Source organism: Sceloporus occidentalis, unplaced genomic scaffold (assembly GCF_023333645.1).
Source record: "Sceloporus occidentalis isolate IW3139 unplaced genomic scaffold, rSceOcc1.0.p SCAF_1, whole genome shotgun sequence".
Classification (NCBI taxonomy): domain Eukaryota; kingdom Metazoa; phylum Chordata; class Lepidosauria; order Squamata; family Phrynosomatidae; genus Sceloporus; species Sceloporus occidentalis.
In genome coordinates, this window is record NW_028316981.1 from 164,633,921 (window position 1) to 164,658,991 (window position 25,071).

At 40.1% G+C, this 25,071-nt stretch overlaps 1 protein-coding gene across 3 annotated transcripts in view; it reads left to right on the top strand.

Annotated features, from left to right (window-relative positions):
- Positions 1-24,175, top strand: part of SLC11A2 (solute carrier family 11 member 2) — a 73,256-nt gene extending 49,081 nt beyond the window's left edge. For 2 of the 3 annotated variants that reach the window (XM_089480781.1, XM_089480765.1), the window contains exons 14-18: positions 1,026-1,099; positions 3,682-3,835; positions 7,197-7,250; positions 14,615-14,647; positions 19,264-24,175. In XM_089480781.1, the coding sequence (XP_089336907.1) occupies positions 1,026-1,099; positions 3,682-3,835; positions 7,197-7,250; positions 14,615-14,647; positions 19,264-19,341 (393 nt within the window). In that variant the 3' untranslated portion in view covers positions 19,342-24,175. The remainder of the gene's footprint in view (positions 1-1,025; positions 1,100-3,681; positions 3,836-7,196; positions 7,251-14,614; positions 14,648-19,263) is intronic. The other variant, XM_089480773.1, reaches the window with a different exon arrangement.
- The last annotated feature ends 896 nt before the right edge of the window (positions 24,176-25,071 follow it).

The following is a 25,071-nucleotide window of genomic DNA, read 5'->3' on the forward strand; positions in this document are numbered from 1 at the left end:
TGGTGGGATTGAAGGTAGGGATTTTTCCCCCAAAGAGGGGTCTTACTACAACCTCTTTCAAAGTTACAGGGACTACCCTTTCTCACAGTGAGGAATTTACCATTCCCCATGCATCTGAGGAAGTAGGCTCAAGTCTATGAAAGCTCACGATACCAGCTTCTTTCAGTTAGTCTCTAAGGTGCTACAAGATCCCTTTGCATATTTATTGTCCAGACTAACAGGGCTATGTCTTTGAGAAACAGAGGGAAAACCAGGTATTTATTTATTTGATTTATATCCTGCCTTTCTCCCCGAAGAGACCCAACACAGCTCACAAATAAAATCTAAAAACAAATACAATGAAACAATTAAAATATCATTTAAAAACAGTATAAAATTACAGACATTAAAACCACACTAAAACCATGGTATCTACCCTATATAACGAACACCCAAGCCACCCCATGATTATACACCAAATGCCTGCCTGAATAGAGCTGTTTTTGTTTGCCTACAAAAGGCAAGCAAAGAGGGGGTCAGCCTTGCTTCTCATGGAAGGGCATTCCAGAGGGCAGGAGCAGCCATCAAGAAGGCTTGCTCTCGTGTCCTCACCAGGCGAGCTTGTGATGGTGGCAGGACTGAGAGAAAGCCTTCCCCGGAAGATCTTGGGGTTCTAGCAGGTTCGTATGGGGGGCATTTTGGCATGCTTAGGGGAAGGATGTGGCACGAGGGGGCTGGGTCAGAAAAATTGGGCTATGGTCTCTGTGCAGTTGCATACTCGTTCTCTAAACATTATGCAACACTCACTCTCACTCATGAATAGGAATGATTTTTAATGCAATAGCCTCACAAATGGGGTCCCATTGTGGGGAAAAGGCAGAATATAAATCCTAGAAACAAACAAACAAATAAATAAAAGTAACGAGGTGGGGAGAGGATAAAAGAAGTTGCTCTCGAGTTTCAACCATCCAGATTGGTCCAGATTTCACAAAAGCAACAAAAGGAAGAATACATTCTTCAACACAATTTCCTTTAATTCCTTACAGCTTCCTTTTGCATTAATCCCAGTCCTCACATTCACCAGTCTGCGTCCTGTGATGAATGACTTTGCCAATGGCTTGTAAGTATGAAGAACACCATATATCTCCCTCCTTTGAGTAATCAAATAATCTGGAATCTATAAAACATCCCGCCTCTTCGGAGGTACTTTGTAAGGGGCTGGAATGTTGTTACCACTTTGCCAAGTTCAGCACCTTACTGTCTGGTTGCATTTCCCATTCTTACCATAGTACTGATAATCTTGTAGTACACTTAAGATGTATTTTGTTACTGTGGCAGAAAGTTTTTGTGATATGAAGTATAATATATGAATGTGAATATGCCCATATTTATTATGTGGTTGCAGACTATCAAAACACAGGATGCCCACCATATAAAAATGTAGTACAGAAAATAAATATTGTAAAAAAGACAAAGAAGTAACAATTTAGCAGTTAGATAAGATTTTAAAGCATAATAAACAAAGAATAATTTAAAAGGAAAAATATGTCTAAATAACAATTCCATAAATCTTCGTAGCAGATAAAATGAACTTTGCAACAATTTATTAGCATCCAGGAATACCAAGTACTGTACTAATCAGACGATCTTCCATGAATTGTATTTAAAAGTGGTGTGATATGTCACATTATAAACTATACAAAATCATACTAAATAGAGGGTCTCTTGATCCATCTCTGCACGAACAGTTATGACTTTTGTAAGGAATTCCATAGAAATAGCCATCCAGCACATAACAAGTGATAATGCTGAATCAAGCTTTGGTAACAATTATGCAGTATTTAAGGACAGTCAAGTTTTCAAGATAGCTTGCACCCCTAAAAGCATGCTGTATATGGATGTACACACACACACAAAATATTCTTCTTTTTCCCAAAAGGAAAGAAACACAAAACCCTCATATGTAGGACATGTAGCCAGCAGATTTGCAGCTGTTCTTCCAAAGCCAGGCCCTTACCATATCATCTCTTCAATATGTGACACATCTGCATGGAAAAATTATGCACACAAATGCCACTGGCCTTTTGGCTAACCTATCGTGCACATCTGTTGCCACCACATGTAGAATTCATCTTTTATCTCCTGGCCAGGATCTGAATTCTGCACAGTAGTTTTACAGTCTCCTGTCCAGGCTTGGAACTGGTAGGATTTGGTGGTAGCAGAAATAGACCTAGGAACAGATATGTGATTCAGTAGGATCAAAACTGCACACAAATGGCCATTTCTTTAATTTCTCCTCTTTAATTAATGTGGGAGGAAGAAACAGAATTGCAATTAAATGCACTACTCTCTTTCATTCAATATTGCCAAGATGGAAATGGGGCCCCTGGGGCCAGATCCAGTTCTCTTGTGCTCCCAGTCTCCCCCTCTGAGTTTCTCCAGTTGGTCATGTTCCTTTCCCCATGAAGCTGTCCTCATTTGGTGATTTCCCAGATCATGTATGTCCCCCTCCCCTCCTATTTTAAGACACTGAAATTCCTATCCAAAGGCTACATTGCTGGCACTAAAAGCTTTAAATTAAAATACATTAGCATTTTTGGTTCCACCCTTTGGCCCTGCCCACTACCAGAATGTGGCCCTCAAGAAGTTTTCAGAATTGAATTAGGCCTTTGGGCTGAAGCAGGTTCCCTAACCTGGACTTAGGGCCTGAACAGACTGGCCAAAATAAAGCTGCTTCGGGTCACTTTGGAGGTATGCTGTTTAAATGATGCATGCATCCTAATAGGCTGGAGCCATGCGAAAGCCACTATCCAGTCCTGAGGACTAGAGCCTAGCTTTGGCGCAGCTTTTGACCTCTTATGATGCATGTGTCATTTAAACAGCATACCTCCAAAGTGACCCGAAGCAGCTTTATTTTGGCCTGTCTGTTCAGGCCCTTAGTGAGTTGAATCCAGAGCAGTGTGGATGAAACTTGGTTCACCTAGCTAAGCTTTCCAGGAATTTGCTCACAGCACAGGTGGGGGAATTGCCAGAATTTAGGAAAGCTACTTTGCATGAGCAGAAGTGCCTGTCTACATTCAGATCCCAGTGTAGCTGCTTAACTTTGCTTCCCTATGTTTGGTATACTGAAAGAAATTAATGTTGCCCTTCTTGCACTGCACATGAAAGCACACTCTTGCTTCTTTTTTCCACAAACTTCACATCAGTTTCTGACCACAAACACAGAAAATTTCTGTCTTATTGCAGAGTTCCAGGTTTATTGGGTGTTATCTATAAAAGTTCTGAATTAACTTGCTTTTTTGAGCCTTTGAATGAGCACTGTGCCTGTTCTTGTGCCCTGCATTCTATTCTTAGTCCCAACTAGAGTAGACTACTGAATCAGTGAGATTTGACTTATCAACTGGTGTATTTGTATATTGATTGTATTTGATGTTATGTAATTTGTGGTATTGTTTGATTTTATGCTGTTCACCGCCCTGATCTTTGGAAGGGCGGTATACAAATAAAATTTTTATTATTATTTATTTATTAACTTGTGTGTTGTCTTATCATTGAATGATTCAACAATTGATTCAGTGGATTTACCCTAGTCAGGACTAACAACAGGATTCCAACTATTGTATTTCTCAGCTGTTTTCTTAGGTAGTAATTTCCAACCCATCACTTTCTGTTGTAATGCTGCTTTCTTAATTTGATTTCTAGAGGCTGGAAGATTGCTGGAGGAATTCTCATTCTTATAATCTGCACCATTAACATATACTTTGTTGTGGTTTATGTTACTGCCCTGGGACAAATGGTATTGTATGTGTGTGCTTCCATTCTCAGCCTTGTCTACCTTGCCTTCGTGGCATACTTGGTAAGTGAACAGAGGGGTTGGCATGCTTTCTTTTCTTTCAGGTGAGGCTGGCAAAACTGTGGCCCTCCAGGTGATATTACGCGGCAGTACTCATCATTTCTAACCAGTTGCCATAATGGTTGGGCCTGAAGATTGCTGTTGGGATCCAGCAACATTTTGAGAGCCATAGGTTTCCCATCTCTTCTTTAAAGATTTCCATCTTACTATGGCTTATCTCTTCTTTGAGCATAAATATTTTAGGCAAAAGGCTGTTACTAGGATCTGTTGCCTTAAAAGCATGATAAACTGGGGGACAGGCATCCAGTTTCTCACTGCTATCCTAATTGCAATATTTGATCCTTTTATTTCACTGCACTTCGATTTGTAGCTGTTTGTGTGAGTGTCTCATATTCCATTTTAAATTCTGCCATCTGGAGAAAATGAAATCAAATGAACAAGATAAAATGTGTTCCGCAGGCCTCATGATAATATTCAGAAATATTTACAGAACAGTGCTTGTGTCTCTAGAAACACCTGTCCTTCAGAACAGAGGACAGCGATCTTGCTTTATCTTTCTAAAAAATCCCAGTCCCCAGAGTAATGAGCAAACTGATCCCATTCGCATTGGCTCAGCAAGTTATATACCCAATCTTTTAAGCATGGGTGAAAAGTTTTCTTATGAGACTTAGAAGTAATAAATTAAAACATACAGTCATATAAGGTGGTCTGAGAGCTTTTAAACTGTTGCTTTCAGTGGTAAAAAACTCTCTGATAGACTAGGGAGCATGGTTCCTGGCATGTGCTTTGAAGCTGAGCTGACCCTGAAAACAATGCTACCTTCTCACATGACATTACAGGAGGTGTGCCCTTTCAAAATAAATAATAGGCAGGTAGGGCCATTTTCTCATAAGGAACAAAACGGTGAGCCCTTATACCATTGTGCATTGCTCTTGAATATATTACCTTGTAAATTGTCAGGATTCTGAAGGTCCCTAAACTACAAAAGACCACTGACTCCCTAGGGCAGCATTGGGCAACTCCAATCAGGTAGGAGGCTCTTTCCCCTCACTCCATGCTTCAGATGGTATTAATTGGGTGTGGTGATACCCCCAACCTTATTTCCTCCCATGTCAACTAAGGAGCTAGCTAGATTAAATATTCTTCTTCGAGTGAGTTTTTCCACCAGGTTGTAGGACCTAGCTAGACTCAATATTCTCCTTTACCCATAGACGGAGCAGGAAGGAGGTGTGAAATACTCCCAGACAATACCTGTAGGCAACATCTGGCAGTTCCACCCCTATCACGGTTTCTCCCCTCATTCCTCTTCCACATGTGGAGAAGGAGGAAAGGAGTGGGGTGAGGAGGGCAATCCCTGCTATTTAATTACTAATCAGGATAAGGTGAGGCTCAGGAGAGGGAGACTTCCATGCCATGGACAGAGATTTCCCACCCCAGTAAAGACCTGCCTTCTTGTTTCATTACCCATGACATCTGAGAGTTTTAAGCCAAAACCACTTGACATACCTACAGTTATATAGCTCAATTAAACTCAGCTAAATTTGTATACTTCTGACATGGCTACTGGCCCATAGAGTGGTTGCAGGTCTGAATAAATACAGTACATGAATGGGTTCATACAGTTTATGTCAATTTTTAATAATAATAATAATAGTAATAGTAATAATAATGTTTATTTATATACCACTTTTCCAAATTAGATCAAAGCGGTGTACAACAGGAAGTACAATACAATATCCAGAGTCAAAATAAAACATAACAAGACTCTCTCCCCCTCAAGATGGTGGTCCGAAGGAGGGCTCTTTTTCTTTCAGGCCAGGCCTCTCTCCCCCTCAAGATGGTTTTAGAATTTTTAGAATTGCAGCATCCAACTATGAGTAAAGTTCTTTGTGCTGGATCAGGCAACACTTCTTTTTTAAAAAATCATTTAATAGTGTACTTGTTAAAACTACAGGGGGCACTTGCCATTTTAGAAGATGTATTGCCTTGTATTTAATAGAAAAGAGCAAATGCCTTTTCTTTAATATGGTGCCTGCTGTGACTTGTGTCTCATGGAAAAACAAAGAGTGCTGTTTTGTCAGAATTGTCTGCTAATGCTGTTAGGCATGTTTAATTGGATCAGAGCTCCTACACAGAACTAGGAGAGTTACTTTTCAAAATTAATTGGTTCCAGTTGTTTGTTGCAATGTTGACAAGATTAATTTGTTGTTGTTGGTACTTGTTGCAATATTAAACAATAATTTATTATTTGGTCATTTGTCTTTTTGGGGGCGGAATCTTAAAATGGATGAGAGAATGGAATAAAACCTGAAAAAAATCAACTAAAAGGACCTTTAAAAGCAAATTTAGAAACTAATTAGAAAACATTACTTCTTCCAGACATAAGTCCTCCTGATTAGTAAACAGATAGCAGGAGTTACCTTCCCACTTAATGCATTAGTTTTGAAATGTAACTTTCTGCTCTTACTTTGTGCTGCCTCCCCATTTCAGGTAATTATGTTACTTGTAACTCAGTATTTCCGAGGTTTGTTCCTACAGTTACTACAGTTGCTGAAATTTCTGGGCAGAGCAATCCTATGAGGGCAGGAGAAGTGAAGAAACACCAAACCAAAAGCCCTTGTTGGGCTTCTGTTGGTAGGAGACCAGATTGAACAAAGTGACTGCAGGGAGAATAAATATGCCACCTGAGTTATTTCCTCCTGTTCCGATGAGGAGGGCTTTACATCCAACAGATATAACACTTTATTCCAACCACAACTGGCATGCCCCTGCCTTTTTTTGCCTGATCCAAGATTGGAGTCCCAAACTAGAAAAAGCCTGTGGTCCTTGGGACACACTCCCAGGGAACAGAGACCTATGGTTTCAATCCAGGATGCCATTTTCCATTCCACTGAAAGGCTTCAGTGCACTTTCAGGGCTGCCATTTAGGGTAATGCCATGCCATTCCCAATTAAGGGAGGGTGCCCCCCCCCCATTTCTGGTCTGTGGAACAATTGTTTTTAGCCTTATCTCTAGCCACCTTGAATCCCATTTTGGGAGAAAGGCAGAGTAGAAATCCCTTAAATAAAATAATTCCAGGGTGTTGGTTTTGTTTTGTTTTTTAAAAAACCTTTATAGCTGAAAATTTAGAGAGTGCTGGAGATTTTGCAGAAGGGTGCCAAGGCTACACACTTAATAGGAGGAACAGTGGTGTTTCCCCATCATTACCCTGCCCTTTGGTGTAAAACTCTTTGAGCCCCTTTGGAATAATGCTCTTTTCATTTATTGTAGCTGTTAAAAAATACTGTATGTAGTGGTGATCCTGGCCTGCCCCAACAAAACTGTTACTTTTTCATTTTTATTTATTCTTCCTCTGTCCTCCCAGACTTGGCAGTGCTTAATTGCTCTCGGGATCTCCAGCCTGGCCTGTGGGCACACGGTAAGAGTCACAAGAGCCTTGCTTACTGAAGAGCCGCCTTCTTCACCAATGAATTAAATACTGGGTCTGTCTGTATGCAACAGGTAGCCATCAGGGCCAGTGTGTTTCTATGGTTTACTCTGTGAACACATCCAAATGTATGTGCAGTTTTGCACAAAGTTTAAGATTGTGATAATGATGTAAAATTAATCATAGATGTACATAATGAGAAATATTTTGGTTGTTCTTCTCCTTGTTGCTCCCCTATAATCACACTCAGGAGAAATGCCTGTGTTTCTGTTGTAGCATCTGACTGACAATGTGAGCTCTGCTTGTAAGCTAACAACACTAAAATGCTTTGGACTGACATTGTGAGCTCTGCTTGTAAGCTAATAACTCTAAAATGTGTTGGAATTTATTTAAAGAGTAAGTATTACGGGACTTATCCCATCCATGGCGATCTTCTTTAAAAACATTTTTAAAAAATTATTGATAGCATTAAATGAAGTATAATTTCCACTTCAGTAGAGTGGGACCAAATGAGCTGTACTGATATCTGTAGCTAGAATGAGAGCATTTTTGTCTGGGCTGTGTACCCAGAGCTTGAGAAAGTTATTTATTTTGGCCTACATTGCCTAGTACCCATCAGCCAGCCTGACCCAGTGGCCAGGCTGGCAAAGGATTCCAAAAAAGTAACATTTGCAGGCTCTAAGTAAACCCTCCAAAATGTGATAGGTGTAGAAGACAGACTCCCTGGACATAGTACAAGAGCACCGGGGCTAGCTGGAATCCTGTTTGCTTCTCCATGCCAGGGAGCAGTTTGTCCACAGCAAAGCATTCAGATCTCCAAATCAAAATGGTACAATCTAGGTAATGCTTTACCAGTTGGTTCAACTTAATGTAAAAACACTATCCCATCATATAAATTGGAAACTTCAGTCCATACCTTCTGTTAATGATTCAAAAAGTGTGTAACTTATGCCACTGAGGCTGCATTCTGATCACCACAAACTGTTTGACTAAGCAGACATATGTAGTGGTGTCAAGCCAAGTAAGTTCCCCCTTAAACACGCATGCAGTACAAGCATCAGGTGGTTGAGCTGTCTTCTGCCTATCAGAAGACCAGTCAGGAAAAATAGAGTTCCATGGAGTGCCTGCACATTTTGGCTAAAGAGAGAGAGAAACAATTCTTGGCTTGGTCATCCCCACTATTTTTCTTTGATAGAGGGATTGACTAAGGAAAACTCCAAAGATGTGTAAGCAACAGGAATGTTTCTCATGGTGTTCTTCTGAGTAGCTGGCCTCACAGAAGTCCCAAACAGCTATCTCAGTTTTCTTTAGTGCATGTTTACCAAGCTGTACTTAAGAGATAGTATCTAACTGTGAAAGTGTTTCTTTTCTCTATCTCCAGCTGATTTTGCTGGATTACATTCAATTGGTTTTTCTTGACCAGAAGCATGTGGGGCTAAAAAAAATTAACACCAGCCCCATATGTAAATGAAATGCGTGTTATGCTATTTGGTGTGCAATTCTGGGGGACAGCAAGGAGAAAGTATTTTATGTTCATTGTTTACAAGTTTTAACTTTTGTGATTCAACTTTGTGTAATGCAGTAGAGTCTGTATTTCCCATAATTCCTTGTAGCAGGAACATCAGAGTTACAATCAGGTTTTCTGGGTCACATAGCAAGTGTGAAAATTTGAACCCTCTTCTCTACTCAATAATCTCCCAGTAGCATTATAAAATATGTGTACTTACAAACACATATTTTAAAATATACGCTTGGTTAATGTGGCATGTGTTGTAATTGACCCCTTCTGTCTTTCTTATCTGTCTATATATCTTTATTTCTCCTCTTCCTGTAACAGTTTTTACCCTCCTGTTGCAAGATTGTCCATCTTGTCATTGCAAAATTCACAGGGAGCTTGGTGGTGAGGGAAAACTGGTGATAGCATTAAGAATTTTTTAAACTTGCATCATTGAGCTTTGGGTGGGAGAGGTAGTGATTAATTGATTTCTTAGATGCAAAGTACAATTTTTTTAATATTCATGAATACTCATTGAAACAAATTTCATATTAACTTCAAGAGGCTGTAGTACAGACTGAAAAAGTCCAGTGCAAGTACCTGAGTCTGATTACAGGTTGTGTATGCTCCTTAACTGTAAAGTGTGGCCCACTGAGAGGCTCACCACCCAGCTTCCTTTAAAAAAGAAGAAGAAAAAGTGGGATTTGGCCCTTAGATGGTCTCTTTGAAAATATTAAGTGCCCCAAATAACTTTTATGTTCTTAAAGAAAAAGAAAAAATTGAAGAAAAACCTTGCAATTTGCCTCAAGCAACACTTGCTTGAACGTTATGTCACTGATCTGAAATGTAACCTTGATCTCATAAAATTAATAAGTGTATTTGTTTTGATGAGCTGGAAATTTCAGTACTAACTTGTTCAAACGTATGCTATTAACTTTGTTTCAAAGACAGACATTTGAAAATTTTGGATGTAGTTTCCAAATGAAATAGATTCAGATTTTGATTGATTTCAAATTTTTATAATTTTCCTTTTCCACACATGCGCTGTGACACTAACTGCCCTCTTTGGTCGATGACGGGCTTGTGATTGCTAGTTCGGCTCAAACAAAAGTAAATCCCATATATAGAGTGGTATAGCTTGACTGCTGTCTGAGCTCACCAATACATTTGTGTGTTGCTCGTTAAAAAAACAAACTCTGTTGCTAAATGTTAACTTGAAATGACTAGTGCTTTTTTGGAAACCTGTATTTTCTGCTCTTTGCTAAAAAGCAGAAATTGAGTTTACCTAGAGTTTTGAGAACGCTTCACAGGTTAAAGAGTAACGCTTTTATCAGGATTAACCTTTGTCCTCCTGTTCTGGACAATTCTAATACATAGTTAAGGATACAAAAGTCCAGTTCAAACTGGAAAATTTAAAGAACACTAACCAATATTCTGAATTTGAACCAGTGATAGTCACTAAAATATCCTACTAGTCAGCTCAGTAATAAACTCCTAAACCAAGGGATTCTGAGCTGCCTATACAAATTTCTGTTATCACCTCTTCAAAGTGAAAAGATGCAACCAGTCCTAAAACGTAGGGAATAATACCATTATCTGTTGTTTTAAAGGTGGTTTGTACTGAGGGCACTGAGTATTAGTTGTGTTTGAGGCTTACTCTGAGTTTTTGCATCTTGTGTTTTGTACTGTGAAAAAAATATGATTGCTAAAATAATTATTTTAGAGAGGAAAAACTGTGTGTGCTTCAGGTTTTCATTGGGGCTTAAATGGAACTGTACCCTCACAACTGTACGTAGTCATATAAATGTGATAAAATGTATTCTTTCACCTATGGTGTGAAACAAGAAAAGTCTAGTGTTCTGCCTCACACAGCTAGATTAAGCATTAACTGGAGCTTTTCTCTCTCCTTCGTGAACACTAAACTGTAACTTCCCACTTGGTACCAGGGTTTGGATCTCTTTCCTGTTGTAAAGTGTTTTGAGTTGACCATAGTTTGGGGATGTGTGAATTCCTGTCAGCAGTGCTGATGCACCTCCATTTGCATCAGAGGGGTTTGCAGAGGACTTTAGTCATTCTTGATGGATGAGCTTTCACTTCCCATTGTGAGCTGGCCAAAGCTTGCTGAAATGAAGTTCCTAAATTTTAATAACTACTTTCCTGTCCATCTCACATCTCCACTTGAGTGCTTTTCTTTTGTAAAGACCAAAACTAATGTAGCACCTCAAATAGACATCATTTTTAAATCCTGTTTTGCAGACTCTAAGGATATATCCTATAATTTCTATATAAACTTAGCAGCATGACTTTAAATGTTTTGCGGAGTGCATGGTTTTATGTCTTCGGTTTTGGATAGCCATACAGTTTACACTGAGGCTTGCTGGAGAGTCACATTATTAAAAATGGCCAGCATCCTTCAGCAACTCTAATTTTTTCTTCTATGCACTTTAACTCTGTAAGTTCTCAGAATGAAAATAGATAAACTGCCTCCTGGATGTCAATTTCTGTCTGACACTGTTTGAATACGGTACAAGATTTTGAAAATCAGAGCTATGTAGCAATCATGTACTAAAACATCTGCGCTACATTTTGGCTTGTATAATCTGTGAAAAAAATGTCTTATTTTTATCTAACATAACCTAGTCTGTATAAGCAAAAATTTCAATTAAAAATGGAACATTTTTCAACTTGGGTCTCTTTGTTTCATAAAATAAAATAAACATCACAAAGATTATCTGATAGATATAGTGGTATATACTTTTAATCACAAATACACAAAAGTGTTGTTTGCAGGATCAGCGCACACATGTAACCCAGTCTAGAAAACAAGCAGTTCCTCTTGTCCATTCACATGAGTGTGGAAAAATTCTGCAGGCCCATTGGCAGAGGACGCCTTGCTGCTGAAAGGGATATGGATGTTCCTATTTTCTCACATGCAGTTCTATACATGCAGATGAATCTGTGCAGTCCATTCACCCAAGGCTGCAACCAGTCAACCACACAAAAGCAAAAATTAAGTTTGTTCCTTTGAGACAAAAAATACACAGAAGAAATAGTCCTGTTAACTGGCCATTAACAAGAATGGTTATGGCCATGAGTGGTGGATAGAATTAATCTTGAAGAGCCTAGCATAGCAATTCTTTTTAACACAGAGATGGACATCAAATCATGATTGTTGTTTGACTGCAGTTTCCAGCATTCTTCACCATTGAGTGTGCTTGCTAGGACTGCTGAGACTTACAATCTGACAACATCTGGAGGACCAAAACTTTCCCAACCCCTGCTATAACAGATTAAAGTTTTAAATTTATTTCGCAATAAGGACCAGCCAGATTCTTCTGCAAAGTGTAACATCTGGATTTAAAGAAAGATTCTATTTAAATACCTTGCTGAATATATGCTGGTAGATCTGCCTTTGCCCATTTTGAATAAAACCCTTTTGAAAAGGGAGCTGGCAGCACTCATCTCTTCTTAAAAGTAGTGAATTGCACTAAGCTGTACAACCTGTCATGTTTTCCTCCTTGAACTTTACCAGGCCAAGTTCTAATGTTGCTGAAGGATTAGAGCCCTTGTCAGGCCACAGTATCGTGCTATATTTGGGGATGGAGAGGGGAATACATGCTCCTTGTTTGAAATTCTACATCACTACCAGTGGGCCAACAGATTATAGGAAACAAACATGGACTTACATCCTGTTAGTGAGTTATACAGATGCACTCACTAGTTCATTCTGTAACTCACTGTTTCTGTTGAGAGGTCAGGATCTTCTGTCTTCCTCACACAATGATCAAAACCCCCTCCAAGCTTATCTTTTTCATGCTGCTCACCACTAACACAGCCATGTAGGGAAGCATCTGAGAAACAGCTGGCTATGTCCCTATAGCAAGAGAGAGCAACTGTGCAGGGGGCAACGATTATTTTTCCACCCTGTGCCTGAAGTGATGCAGTTTCTCTCCTGGATGTCATTTTGGCTTATTTTCAGCTGATTCTTTTAAAGATTTGTTTTGTATTTTTTGGGGGAGGGACTTTGAAGAATCAGGGGAAGTTGACCTCAGGGAGCCCTGGTGGCGCAGTGGTTAAATGCCTGTACTGCAGCCATTCACTCGAAACCACAAGGTTGCGAGTTCAAGACCAGCAAAAGGGCCCAAGCTCGACTCAGGCTTGCATCCTTCCGAGGTCGCTAAAATGAGTACCCAGACTGTTGGGGGCAAATTAGCTTACTTGCTAATTAACTTACTTGCTGTTCACCGCTATGATCTTTGGAATAGCAGTATATAAATAAAACAAATTATTATTATTATAAGTCGAGGGCAAATTTGGGGGCCAAAAATATGGATTTTGATATGACTCATGTATAAGTCGAGGGTAAAACAAAGGGCATGTAACAAAGGATCTAAAGGATGTAGCAAGGAAAACAATGCCAAAGAATTTATAAGATTCCAGCAGGCATAGCTCTGCTCACCCTAAAGCCTGAATGGATGATAAAGTAGAGCTGGGTCAGTGCTTCCAGGACAGGCTTCACTCTTGCCTTTCCCCAGGGGATAGTTCATTTTTTAATATGAGTTAAAATGCAGTATGTTTGTTGACCCATGGATAAGTCAACTCAGTTTTTGGGGTCAATTTTTTGACTAAAATCTCTAGACTTATGCATGAGTATATACAGTACTAATATGGCTTGGGTAATTTTGGGTGGTTTGGGGGCAAAGATTTGCCTCCAAATTGGTTTGGAACGTTTGGGCATAAATTTAGTCTGGGGATTTTTAGGAGCTTCAGAGGCTGAACTTGGGTGTATGTGGCCTGCAGGCCCACTTTGCCCACCTCTACCCTATAGGCAGCAGCTCAATGGTGAGGGCATCCTCTAGGATCTTCTAGGGGTCCTCTGGAGGTCCTAGAGGACAATGTTGTCATTGTGCTTCTGGATGTAGGGCTATAGGCAGATGCTTCTCAGACATTTCCTGCACTCAGCTGACTACTACACACTTGCCAGGGTGGGCAGCATGAAAAAGATGAATTTCTAGGGAGATGAGACAAGAGACTTGGTGTGGTAACACCTGTGAAACTTTTCCACTGCATCTCTGTGAGGCAAACAGAATCTCAGGTGACATTTCCTTGTAGGCCACCTTATAGGGACAATAAGCACTCTGTCTTCACTTTTAGGCCTCTGGTTTTACCAGAGTCCATTTATATTTGTTTTTTCACTGAATGATGGCTGAGGGCCCAGCAACCTACTAACCAACACCAACCTGTGACACTTGGCTTTAACTCTCCATCCAATCAATGCAGGTAGCAACAGAAGCTTTGAAGTGAATCGTCTTTTTTTGAAATATAGCAGACACCAGATGGGGGAAATGTGTTTGCAATGGTGGGAAGATCAACCAGGGTATCTACTGATGTTAATTCATGGGTGGGAGTAGATATGGCTTATCTTGCATAAGTGGAAAGTAGCTAGTTTGGTTAATAAAGATGAACAGATATTTGAGGAGGCACATTAGAAAATACACTGTGTCTAAGTCCTCTGTTAATTATCTATTCCTAGTTGAAATGTATTGCTGTATTTCTCTTTCTGTTTCTTGTGGTTTCCTATTTCGCAATCCAGACAGTAGATTTACTGAAACGAGTATACATCTTTAGTAGTCTCTTTCTACTAACACAGTTAAATCAAATAACCAACAGATCAATTAAATAATCTTCAGATGACTACTTCCAAATTAGTAAAATCCTTTCTAATATATTATAGATAAGCACAATGTGCAGAATGAAACGACTCATTCTCCTCTTACACACAGGTTAAATCAAGTTATAACTTGAATTCTGATACAATATGTATTATGGGTATTTTCTCTTCCCCTTCTTTTATTACAAGCTTTCCCTGCTATCTTCAAGGGACCCAGAAGGTGTAAGTAATTCTTTCCTCTAAGAAACCTTCAGCTTAAACTCTACAATATATAAAACACACAATACATTTTAATTTTCAGTTCCCAAGCTCATTTTGTTAAATTCCAATGTTTTAAACAGTTTGTCTATCTTTTTAGATCCATCCCTCCATAATTTAAAGACCTTCCATAACCATGAATTCTGCATCAAGATTCAACCATTTACAGATTTTATATATTTAAATATATATATAAATCCCAAAAGCAAACCTTGATTTTGCTATTTTATATAAGGGTCACTATTTTATTGTGCCATTCTATTTAATTGGACTTGAGCACCCACAGATTTTGATATCCACAGGGGACTTGGAACCAACCTCAGGAGATATAAAGGTCCCACTGGAAAAGCCTAAACTCTTCTCAAATTTCTGGTTTTTCAAAAATGGTTTTGAATTTAATGGGAAATAACAGTTAAAAGTACAACAGACTTCAAAATCAAATCTACGACCTCTTAAATTTTATCAGTCTAGCAGCTTAGATGCAACACTCAGAACAATGTTTGTATCTAGCTGCCAGATAATCTTGGGTCTTTTTAAAAATGTTTTTTGTAGAAGATACAGTAGCACTAATGGAAAAGTTACTTGTCATGAGACATGTAGAGGATGATGTCAGTGGGTGATGTGTGTCTTTCATGAGGACTGCTATGTTTTCCAGAAATAATATGGACAAAGGCTCCATTCTTATTGCTGTAGCTTCAGCAACACAACTGTTTCCAACTGAAATAAATTCATTTAAACTGCTCACATTTTACTTGGTTTTTGCAGACCCACTTATGAGTATGTGGGGTGTGGTTGAATTTCCTGCACATAAATTAGGACATTATAACATCACAGAACTTGGAAGGAATCACAAGGTCCATCCAGTCCAATCCCCTCCCATGCAGGAGTACACAACTAAAGCGCTCCCAAGAGATGGCCAACCAAACCTCTGTTTAAAAATATCCAAATCTCATGATCACTCATCCTACTAATAAAATTAGACATTTTACATAGCTAGTATCCACAGTAGGAACTACCATAGGTGACTGTCGAATCTTGCCACTCCATATACAAACAGAAACTAGTATCTCTCTGACATGCAAATGAAACAGTAAGAAATTCTTAAGGTGTAAAGTGGTTCTTAGACTGGGGAAGTAGGAAATATTATTTTCTATCTGAAGCATCACCGCGCTCAGCAGTTGGTTGAAGTATTAATCTTGAGGCCTGCGTATAGTTCCCCAAACCTTAAAATCCCATGAAATTTGCCTGTCTTGATGCATTGAGTCCTGTGGATGCTCCAGTATGGTCAAGGACCTTCAGTCAAAAGAAAGAGTCAGGTGCCCAAAGAAGGTACATGTATGTGTCTTCTTCCAATAAAATGGATGGGGAAACCCCACATAATATTCCCACAATAAAACTCTACATTCGCAGGTATTTTATGAATGGGTTTAATCATTTTGGAGGTGGAGGAGCCAAGTCACACCAACTGGTCACTCCCCAATATTAGAAGGAGTGTGTGTAGTTGTACTAGTTCTTACATATGCAATGCCCCCCCTTGACACACAGACAAACTTTGCTAAATGGATTGGGGCGAAAAAGGATTCATTTCTAAGTTCTGGCATGAGGCAGTTGCTTCCACAAAATAATGTTTTTAAAACAATAAAAAATCAGTTGGTATGTTGCCCATGTAAACCACTCATTTCATACAAAAAAGCGAAGTTGACATAACGCTCATAAAGGGGGAAAGGGCAAAATACTTATTAGACTAACTCTTCTATCAGGCAAATTGAAAACATGGAAACATGTGGTCAAGTGTTCAAGATCGGGCAAGATACTACAAAAATTGAAGAATACATAAATTGTCCTGGTGTTGAAATCACAGTGTCTGAATGATGTTCCAGGATGGAATTAAGGGATACAGCCTCCAGTTTGTGTGTGTGAAAGAGACTCCCAACTAGGTGTCACCATTCATGGAACTGGCATAATCAGATTCATGACACAAAGAAATACAATATTCCACTGTACGAGTACCGCTGAATTACAAAAATACTTTCTCAGCTCCCTTACCATTAAATGTCTCTTCCCAATCTGAGATACATTTATCTCATTGTGAGCTTCATGGAGAGGAGGCCCACTGAGAAATCTCATGAGACCTACAGTGATTTCCACTCTACTATTAAGCTATGCTTCAAGCACACCATGCAGAGAGATCATCCCAGTACAACTTTGTGAGGGGCACAAAAATGACTGGAAAGTGATTCAGCATCACATATAATCTACATTCTAGCAGCCAGCTGCAACCCACAACACACCACAGACCCAGTTGTGTATGGCCGGGCTTATGATGTAATAGCATTTATTAGATTTCAACCCTTCTGGCAAAATTTACAGCAGCCATTTATCTATGGAGGTGAGGAAACAGATTAGCATGGTCAGGAGTTGCCAGCTACAGACCAAGTCAGAAAGAACAAAAAAATGGCAATTGGTACCTTAAATTCTCAACTAAAGCCCCTCCAGGATACACAGAATGTAATCCAGAATAAATGAAATGATTAATCCTCACAGGACTTGCAAAGATGATCTACCCTTGCTTAGGGGCAGGCTCGCAATCTAAATAAGCAGCTTACCAGTAACAATGAGTCACAGAAACAGGAGATAAGGACCAAGGAGCAAAGGCCTACAATCAGCGCCAACAGTCTACTTATCTATTCAAGTAACACAATCACATGACCAAACAGCAACAACCATATTATCAAAGGCTCATTCATCTACATATTGTCTTCACATTATATACAGCATCAGTTGCCAACAATGATATTTGGTTATTAGTTAATATGCGGTTTAGCAATTCAGTCTCACACTCAAGATCATGAGTGCTGGCATATCAGATTTAGAAACCAGTTGGGATGCATTGCGTTATTCTGAGTCATGGAGCAGAGCTCAAAGTCATACCCCAAGAAGAAAGATGCAGTACTAAGTTGTAACTAATTTGCAAATTGAGCAGTGTAGACTCTTAGCCCAGCAACGACTGGCAGTGGCAAACACACTACATAAAACATCTGTCCCTCTTTTAAGTGCAGATTTTAATTTTCCTTCTTGTTTGCCTAACCACCACATGGCCCCTGGACTTGATAGCTGTGACTGCACAGTGTGCTCATTTGATTGAACCTTTAATTAACATTATGCTCTTGTTTATAATCTTCTCATTATGGTCACACACACACACACACACACACACACACACACACACACACCATTTCTTGCTTTGCTTGACTTTTTGGCTTCACTTTATAGAAACAAGTTCCTCCTCTCTTCTCTGTGATCAGAGTATGTGTGTATATATGCATATATACAGTCACCCCTCCAAGTCCGCAGACTTGAAATCCGTGGACATGAAAATCCGTGGAGGGGTGACTGCTATTAACTTTAATGGGGCGCACGCCTGCAGTGTGTGCCATGCATGCATGCGCCCCATTCAAGCCTATGGGGCTTGAATATGTACGAGATTTCATACTCACCAGAGGGGGATCTGAAATGGATCCCCCACAAGTACAAAGGGGTGACTGTATATCTACCAACTTCAGGTGATAATGGATATAATGAAGTGAGCTCTGGCCCAGAAAAAGGTGTGATCCAACAGATCTTTTAGGACTTTACATAGCGACATTACGAAGATACCTTATACTGAGTCAGACCACCTGTACATCTAACCCTGTCTTGATAACCCTGACTGGCAGCCAATCTCCAGGATTTCAAGTACGTTTCTTCCCAAGCCCCTACCTGGAGATCCTTGATGTTATTATTTCCTAGTGCCTGCTCATCTAAGTACTGTACTAACCAGCCCCAACCTGGCTTAGCTTCCAAAATGAGACACAACTGGATATGTTTAGGGCAACATGGTGGTATAAACATTATTGCTGCTGCTGCTGTTGTTTGCTGAAGCAAACTGACCTGGCTACCTGTCTAGAATTTTTCCCAGTTTAGATGTATGGTTTATATAATCTAAGATGATGGTTCACAAATTTTGGTTCTCCAAGTGTTTTGGACTTCAGCTCCCAAGGAGGCCCAGCTGCCTTGGCCAACAGTCAGGAATTCTGGGAGCTGAAGTCCAAAACATATGCAGAGCCAAAGTTTGGGAATCTCTGATGTACGGAAAGGAGTGTAAAGAAATAGACATTTTGAAAATAAGAACAAAAGGGATGCCATACTTTTTAACCTACACTTGTCTTCTTCAACCAGGTTCTGTCAATACGTATTAGATGAAAACGTCTACCATCATCATGCTGGCTGGGGATGGTCAGACTTGTAATCCAAAAGAATTGGAGGGCATGGGAAGGTTGATATCCAGGTATTTTCTGTTAGCTTCAACCTGGACAGCATTGGCATCAAAATTGTAAGAGAAAGAGGTTAAATGCTGAGCCAACCTCCTGAGAAACTCAAGAGTTCAAAGTTCAGAGAGGAGCTAGCCTTTCCTTAACAAATATTTTCCCCTCTCTGGAGGATACTTCCAGGTCTGGGCATGCCTGACTTTAAGAGCCTTTTAAAGTCTGTTTTTAAGAAAGCATTCCTAATTGTCTACTTCTTTTCTCCTCCTTCTCTAGTATAATCTGGGACTCATCTCTCATCCTGAACTCTTCCTCCTCAACGACATTGATGCTGAACCAGTCCTGAGTAGGTGAATCCTTCTGAACCACAGAAGATGGGAACTTCTTTTTAAAAGGAAAAAAAAGCCCTCCTATGCTGCACATTAGTTCAGAAGTGAGTGTGTATGGCAAATAGAGACAGACTTCTCTTTTGCACGAGGAGCACAAGTGAGAAGCAGGGAGGGGGAAGTGGTGCTATCAAGGATTGTTTGATTCACTGGAAAATAGACTTCTTTAAAGATGCCAACAGTGAAGGCTGTTAAAGGGCTACTGACATCAAACACTGTGAAGGGGGAAGAATTGTACTTAATGGTTGATGGACTTCTATCTTTTTATGTGGGTCACTGCCAAACACCTGCAAAATGCAAGAGGAGGATATCACCAGAAACAGAAGAGCAGTTATTAAAGGGAGGGTGTTATTCTCTTCTTCCATTTAATCCTCTCCCCAATACACACATCCTCTCACCCTGGTTAGTTTTCTCCTAGTTGGGCTTATTCCTCGGAGCCCAAGTGGAAGAAAAGTGGCTGAATGAGAGTTGCCTGTTGGGTTGAAGAGGAGGCAGATGAGAGAGTTCAGCCCTCCTTTCCCATCTGCTGTTTTTCCCCCCTTGAAATATTTCCTTTTTGCCTTACACATTTTGGGCAGTGAGTTGTATATCTAAATAGCTGCCCCATGACCTGTGTTCTCATGTGACTCGTTTGTCTGTAGAATTTTTACAGATTTTTAAAATTTTAAAAAATAATTTGAGTAGCCATATATTTATCAGTGAAGGTACTAACTCTGTGATTCTAATGCAGAGCACTATCTGTCTTTCTGAGATATGAAATGTCTTCCTTGACCTCAGATTTCTAGAAGCTGATGGATATTATCGTTGAAATTAAGAAATACTCTTCTTGAAATATTATAATCTTAACTATGATCCTGTTGGCAGTGGACTGGAGCCAGACTTAGTCATGAACTAACTTGAGTCAATTGATATTAAGCAGTCCAGACTAATCATGTTAAAGTCTAGATCCAGTCCAGTGAGCTCAAATGAAAACTAGAAAGAGAATTTTGAAAAATAACACTATGCAAGAAACACATATTGACACAATCCACAAATAACAACTTCTTCACATACCCCAACAAAACATCTCCTTCAGGTAACTTGCTCTTTCAAAAGGCAGCATAGAAATCCCAGAAAAGAATGATGGAATGAACAGAGATGGAACAATGTCCCAAGGAGAGTTTGGACAGAAAAGTTGCTTGATGGATTTCCTGGGGAAGTTAGTAAACTTTCCCCGGAGTGCTCTCCCCGGAGACAGTTCCTTTGTGACTTTTTATCTGTTCAACATTTTCCTTCTTCCAACCACCCAGTATTAATTGTCTCAACCATCCCCATTTATGTATGGTTATATTATCTGCTCCTGGAAGTCACACAAGCCAAACTTTCTTGGCCATCTTGAGTTCCTGAAGACCACTGTTTTCATTTGATATGCAGGCATATTGGTTTGTTTTTAATGTAGGATTAAGGAGACCCAGACAGAAAGGGAATTGTTCGCTTCTGTGTGGTTGTACTGCAGACTCTTTTTAGGACTAAATGGTTGAGCATTATGCCTTTTTTATCCCCTAACCTAGATGTCAATCATACCCCCCCTAAAAAAATGGATGTGGAAAGCATAGGACAATGGAATTCAAGGGAAGACTTCATTATCAGTGTTGTGACTAAGGACACATGTGCACAGTTAAACAGTTTAATTGCCATGGCTTTCTCCCAAGAAACTTCGCTGGTGTGATTTTGTGACAATGCTTTTGAATGTGGTGGCAGCATGGTTAGGGAGCCTCTGAGGTAATGGTATGGTCTCTTCGAGAGCAATCTGAGATACTGTGGGCCTTCCTTTGTGCAGGTAGAGAGGGAGGGTCTGTTCTTAAAAGAGGCAGGTCCCTTGCTGTGGTCCTCCCTTGACTGGGAAGAGGGAGCTCTCCACTATGGTACTAAGGACAAAAGGGGTGTCTGTGGGGTATATCAGAGGTTTTGGATCTACCAGATTTCTTATTGTTATTTCTTAGCCACGGTTCCCAAATTGCCAGGCTGAGTGGGTAGACTGAGACTACAACAGCCCTAGAACTGGTCCCCTCTTGCTAGAACCAGTGTAGGAATAAAGGGAAATTAAAAAGACAAATTGACAAGAAGGGAGTGAAGGTGATATGAAGGAATGGGTAACAAACCCTCCTTCCCAGTATCTTCTGCCTTGGGGACTGTAAGCTTGACAGGACTTTGGTAGTGGTTCCTCCTCCTGGATTTTTCTTAGCCTCTTCAGAAGGATTGCTGAGCCCAAGAAATACAGTTTCTGGGCATAGGTAAACTCTGATTCAGCACAAGGCCTTGTTAAGAACATTTATATCCTTTCTGAATGATATCACAATAAATCCCATTGTCTCCCTTTGTGCCACATATATTCTACCTGTATATTTCAAGTTCTACACAACCTATGTAAAATTCAGAGGGTGAGCTCACGTATTACATAGAGAGTTTCATTGTTCCAAACAGAATAATGTTGATTTAACTTGCAACAGAATATGTCTAGGCTGGCTTCTGTGTTCTTTCTCAAAAAATTCTCTACGCTTTCTTATGGCTGGCAAAATTCATTCAGTGCAGAGGAGAAATGTGGTGTTAGGAATTTGAACATGGCATATCCACTGAATCCATGAGATTCAATAGTAGCTATCATTTTTGAGAAGCAGAGCAAGTTATAGCTCTTGTGATGCAGGACAGTGATAAAAAGATGCAAATTGCATTAGATAAAAGCTTTCTAGTTTAGAGAGACTTCTCAGTTCATGAAAGATATTCCCATCTTTTATGTGTCCTTATCCCTTTACATCCAACTCCCTTCATCCATGATCTGACTGTCCTTATGTTTATTCTTCTCTTTATATATACAGTATCAGCAATATGTTTTCTAATGTGAAGTCGAAGGCTTTCATGGCTGGCATCCATAGTTTTTTTAGGGTTTTTTTGGCTAAGTGGCCATGTTCTAGAAGACTTTATTCCTGACATTTTGCCAGTATCTGTGGCTGGCAGCCTCAGAGAATGCTGGAATGGAAGAGAGTTGGGTACACACACACACACACACCCCTGCGTAAGGACCCTGCGTAAGGAGGAGTGTTAACATGTAAATCACTCCTGGGTCACACAGTGTGTGTGTGTGTGTGTGTGTGTGTGTGTGTGTGTGTGTGTGTGTATCCATCCATCCATCCAACTCTCTTCCATGTCAGCATTCTCTGAAGCTGCCAGCCACAGCAAGCTTCCCTAATCTGGTGCACTCTAGATAGATTGGAATACAGTCTGCATTATTCTCTGACAGCCTAGGAAATGGAGACAGCAGATTTAAGGAGGGCTCTCTTACAGAGCAACAAGAATAATTTTGTTTCTTCCTACTACTCAGTCTTGCAATTAGGACAGAGTTGCTGGAGTAGCAGAGATAGCAAAGTTACAAATCAGTTGACTTGTTTAGCAAGCTCGGTGGGTACTATGTCATGTCTGATTTATGAGATAAGACCTAAAGCGCTGGGGTCTGTGTTGTTTATTTTGCTACTGATAGACTGCCTTTAAAAAAAACCCAGCCCCCTCTTTCACTTTTGTTGCTTTGCCTCTTATTTTATACAGGCCCACTAATGATACAATACAGATAGATCAGACCCTAATGTGTTCTGTAAAGATTCCAGACAATGCTTGGGATTTAAATAGAGTTGTTTTATCTTTGGTACATGTCAAAGAAAACACCTGGTGCTGAATTTTAATTCCTGGAGATGCTCAACCCTGCCACATCTAGGTTTCCTGACCACTTGCTTAGGACAGACAGATGGCCTGGAATAGATCCCACATTGGCAGGTGTGGCTACAAAAATGAAGCTCATTTATCATAACTTTGTGTCCTAATTCAACCCCCCACAAAACCCACCTTAGAAGCCAGGCAGTTGCACTAACTCCTCTCTAGGCCTAGGAGTTTAGAGGTGCTGGAGCACAGAGTGAATAATTATGAATGCAGCCCCCTCCTGTCAATGAGATGCCATGCAAAAAAAAAAAAAAAAATCCTTATTGCACCAGTCTTTGCTGGCAGGCGAAGGCTGGATGTATCATTGTTCAGCATCCTGCTCCCCAAATTCCTCCAACTGGTTTGGCTGCCTAGCTTTTAAGGTGGGTGAGTGGGGGGCATTTGCTGTCATTACAATGGTGCCACAACCATGGGATTTGCAATATTTATGATGTCATATATCTGTCTTATAATAATATACTTGGGGGTGTGACAGACCGACCATTAAGGCCGGCTTGGGAGCAGAGTTAGGGCATGGTGTCCACATGATGCACGGCCCTACTCTGTCCTCAGCCCGGTGTGATGCCGTGCCATCACTCCATATGGTGTGCAGCATTACAGAGCTCCTCTGGTCCTACATCTACATAACACAGCGCCAAAGGAGCATGAAAAAGGCATGTACCAGTGGCCATGGCACCCTTTGCAGGGTGCAAAAAGGAGTGTAAATGAATCAGGAAGTCTGACAGAGTTTATTTGCAAGCTTGGCCCAGATTGTTACATCTGAACTGAATAGGTACATTTTTCGTGCAACCACCTTACTGAAAATGTTCTGTGTATCTTTCCTTCCATATGTATGAAATATTTGGAATTGTGTTACAAAGCATTCAGCAAACATTGTCCTTTGGTATCTGGTGTTTCTAAAAAACATATTTGAAACCAGTGTTTGTTACATATTCTCCTTCTTTTTTCTGATTTTGTTTTAATTTTAGCATTAATTTATTTTATATGTACTGGTCATCAGCTTTTGTTTGTTTCAGTGCAAGTCCAGATTTTCAAATAAATATGTTCACTACCCACTTCTGTTTTTTGGCATCTAATCATCTTCTCTAGTTTCTTTAGTTAACCAGGGCCAGATGAACTACATCCAAGGGTGTTTTAAAAACTGGCAGAAATAATCTCAGAACCACTGGCAATGATCTGATACCTTCTAAAGAATAGGAGTAGTCCCAGCAGACTGGAGGAGGGCTAATGTTGTCCCTATCTTCAAAAAAAAAAAAAGAAAAAAAAAGGGGGGGGGGGATAGGATCCCAGCAGTTATTGCCCAGTTAAGTCTGACATCAATACCAAATAATTAAACAGAGAGTCTGTGAATCTTTATAAGGGAATGTCATAATCATTCTGCTCAGTATTTTATCACACCTTGGCCAGAATCCTGCTGGTTTCTTACAGATGAGCCATGATGGAAATGGTTGAACCTATGTCTGATGCAGAACATCCAAATTCTGTGGTGCAGATGCCGAGATGTGCATATGGTGTCCTTGGGCACACAGATGTGCACTGAGGTACATGTGCATTTGAGTTGCCTTTCAGGACATGTGATGCATACCACAACCAACATATAATTGCAGAAGCAAAGATTTACACTATTCAACCTTGATGTATGATCTTAGTTCACCCAATCTACAGACTCCTTACTAATTGGCAGGACAAGATAGGTGAACAAGCTCTTCTGGACCAGAGCACTCATTCCAATGTGTGGCTGACTTCAAGATTGTATCTAATTGCATTGTGGGTAAAGGCCACACTACCAGATGTCGCCTGGGAACTGCCGTTGTGTGTGCATTCAACAAGGAGCTGCAGCAAATCCTGGCTTTGTGACACGTGCAATTGTGATGCCTATCTCCCAACAAATGCTTGCCACATTTACATTTCTTATGTTGAGGTGTAAACCCTTACAAATGTGTGACAGATC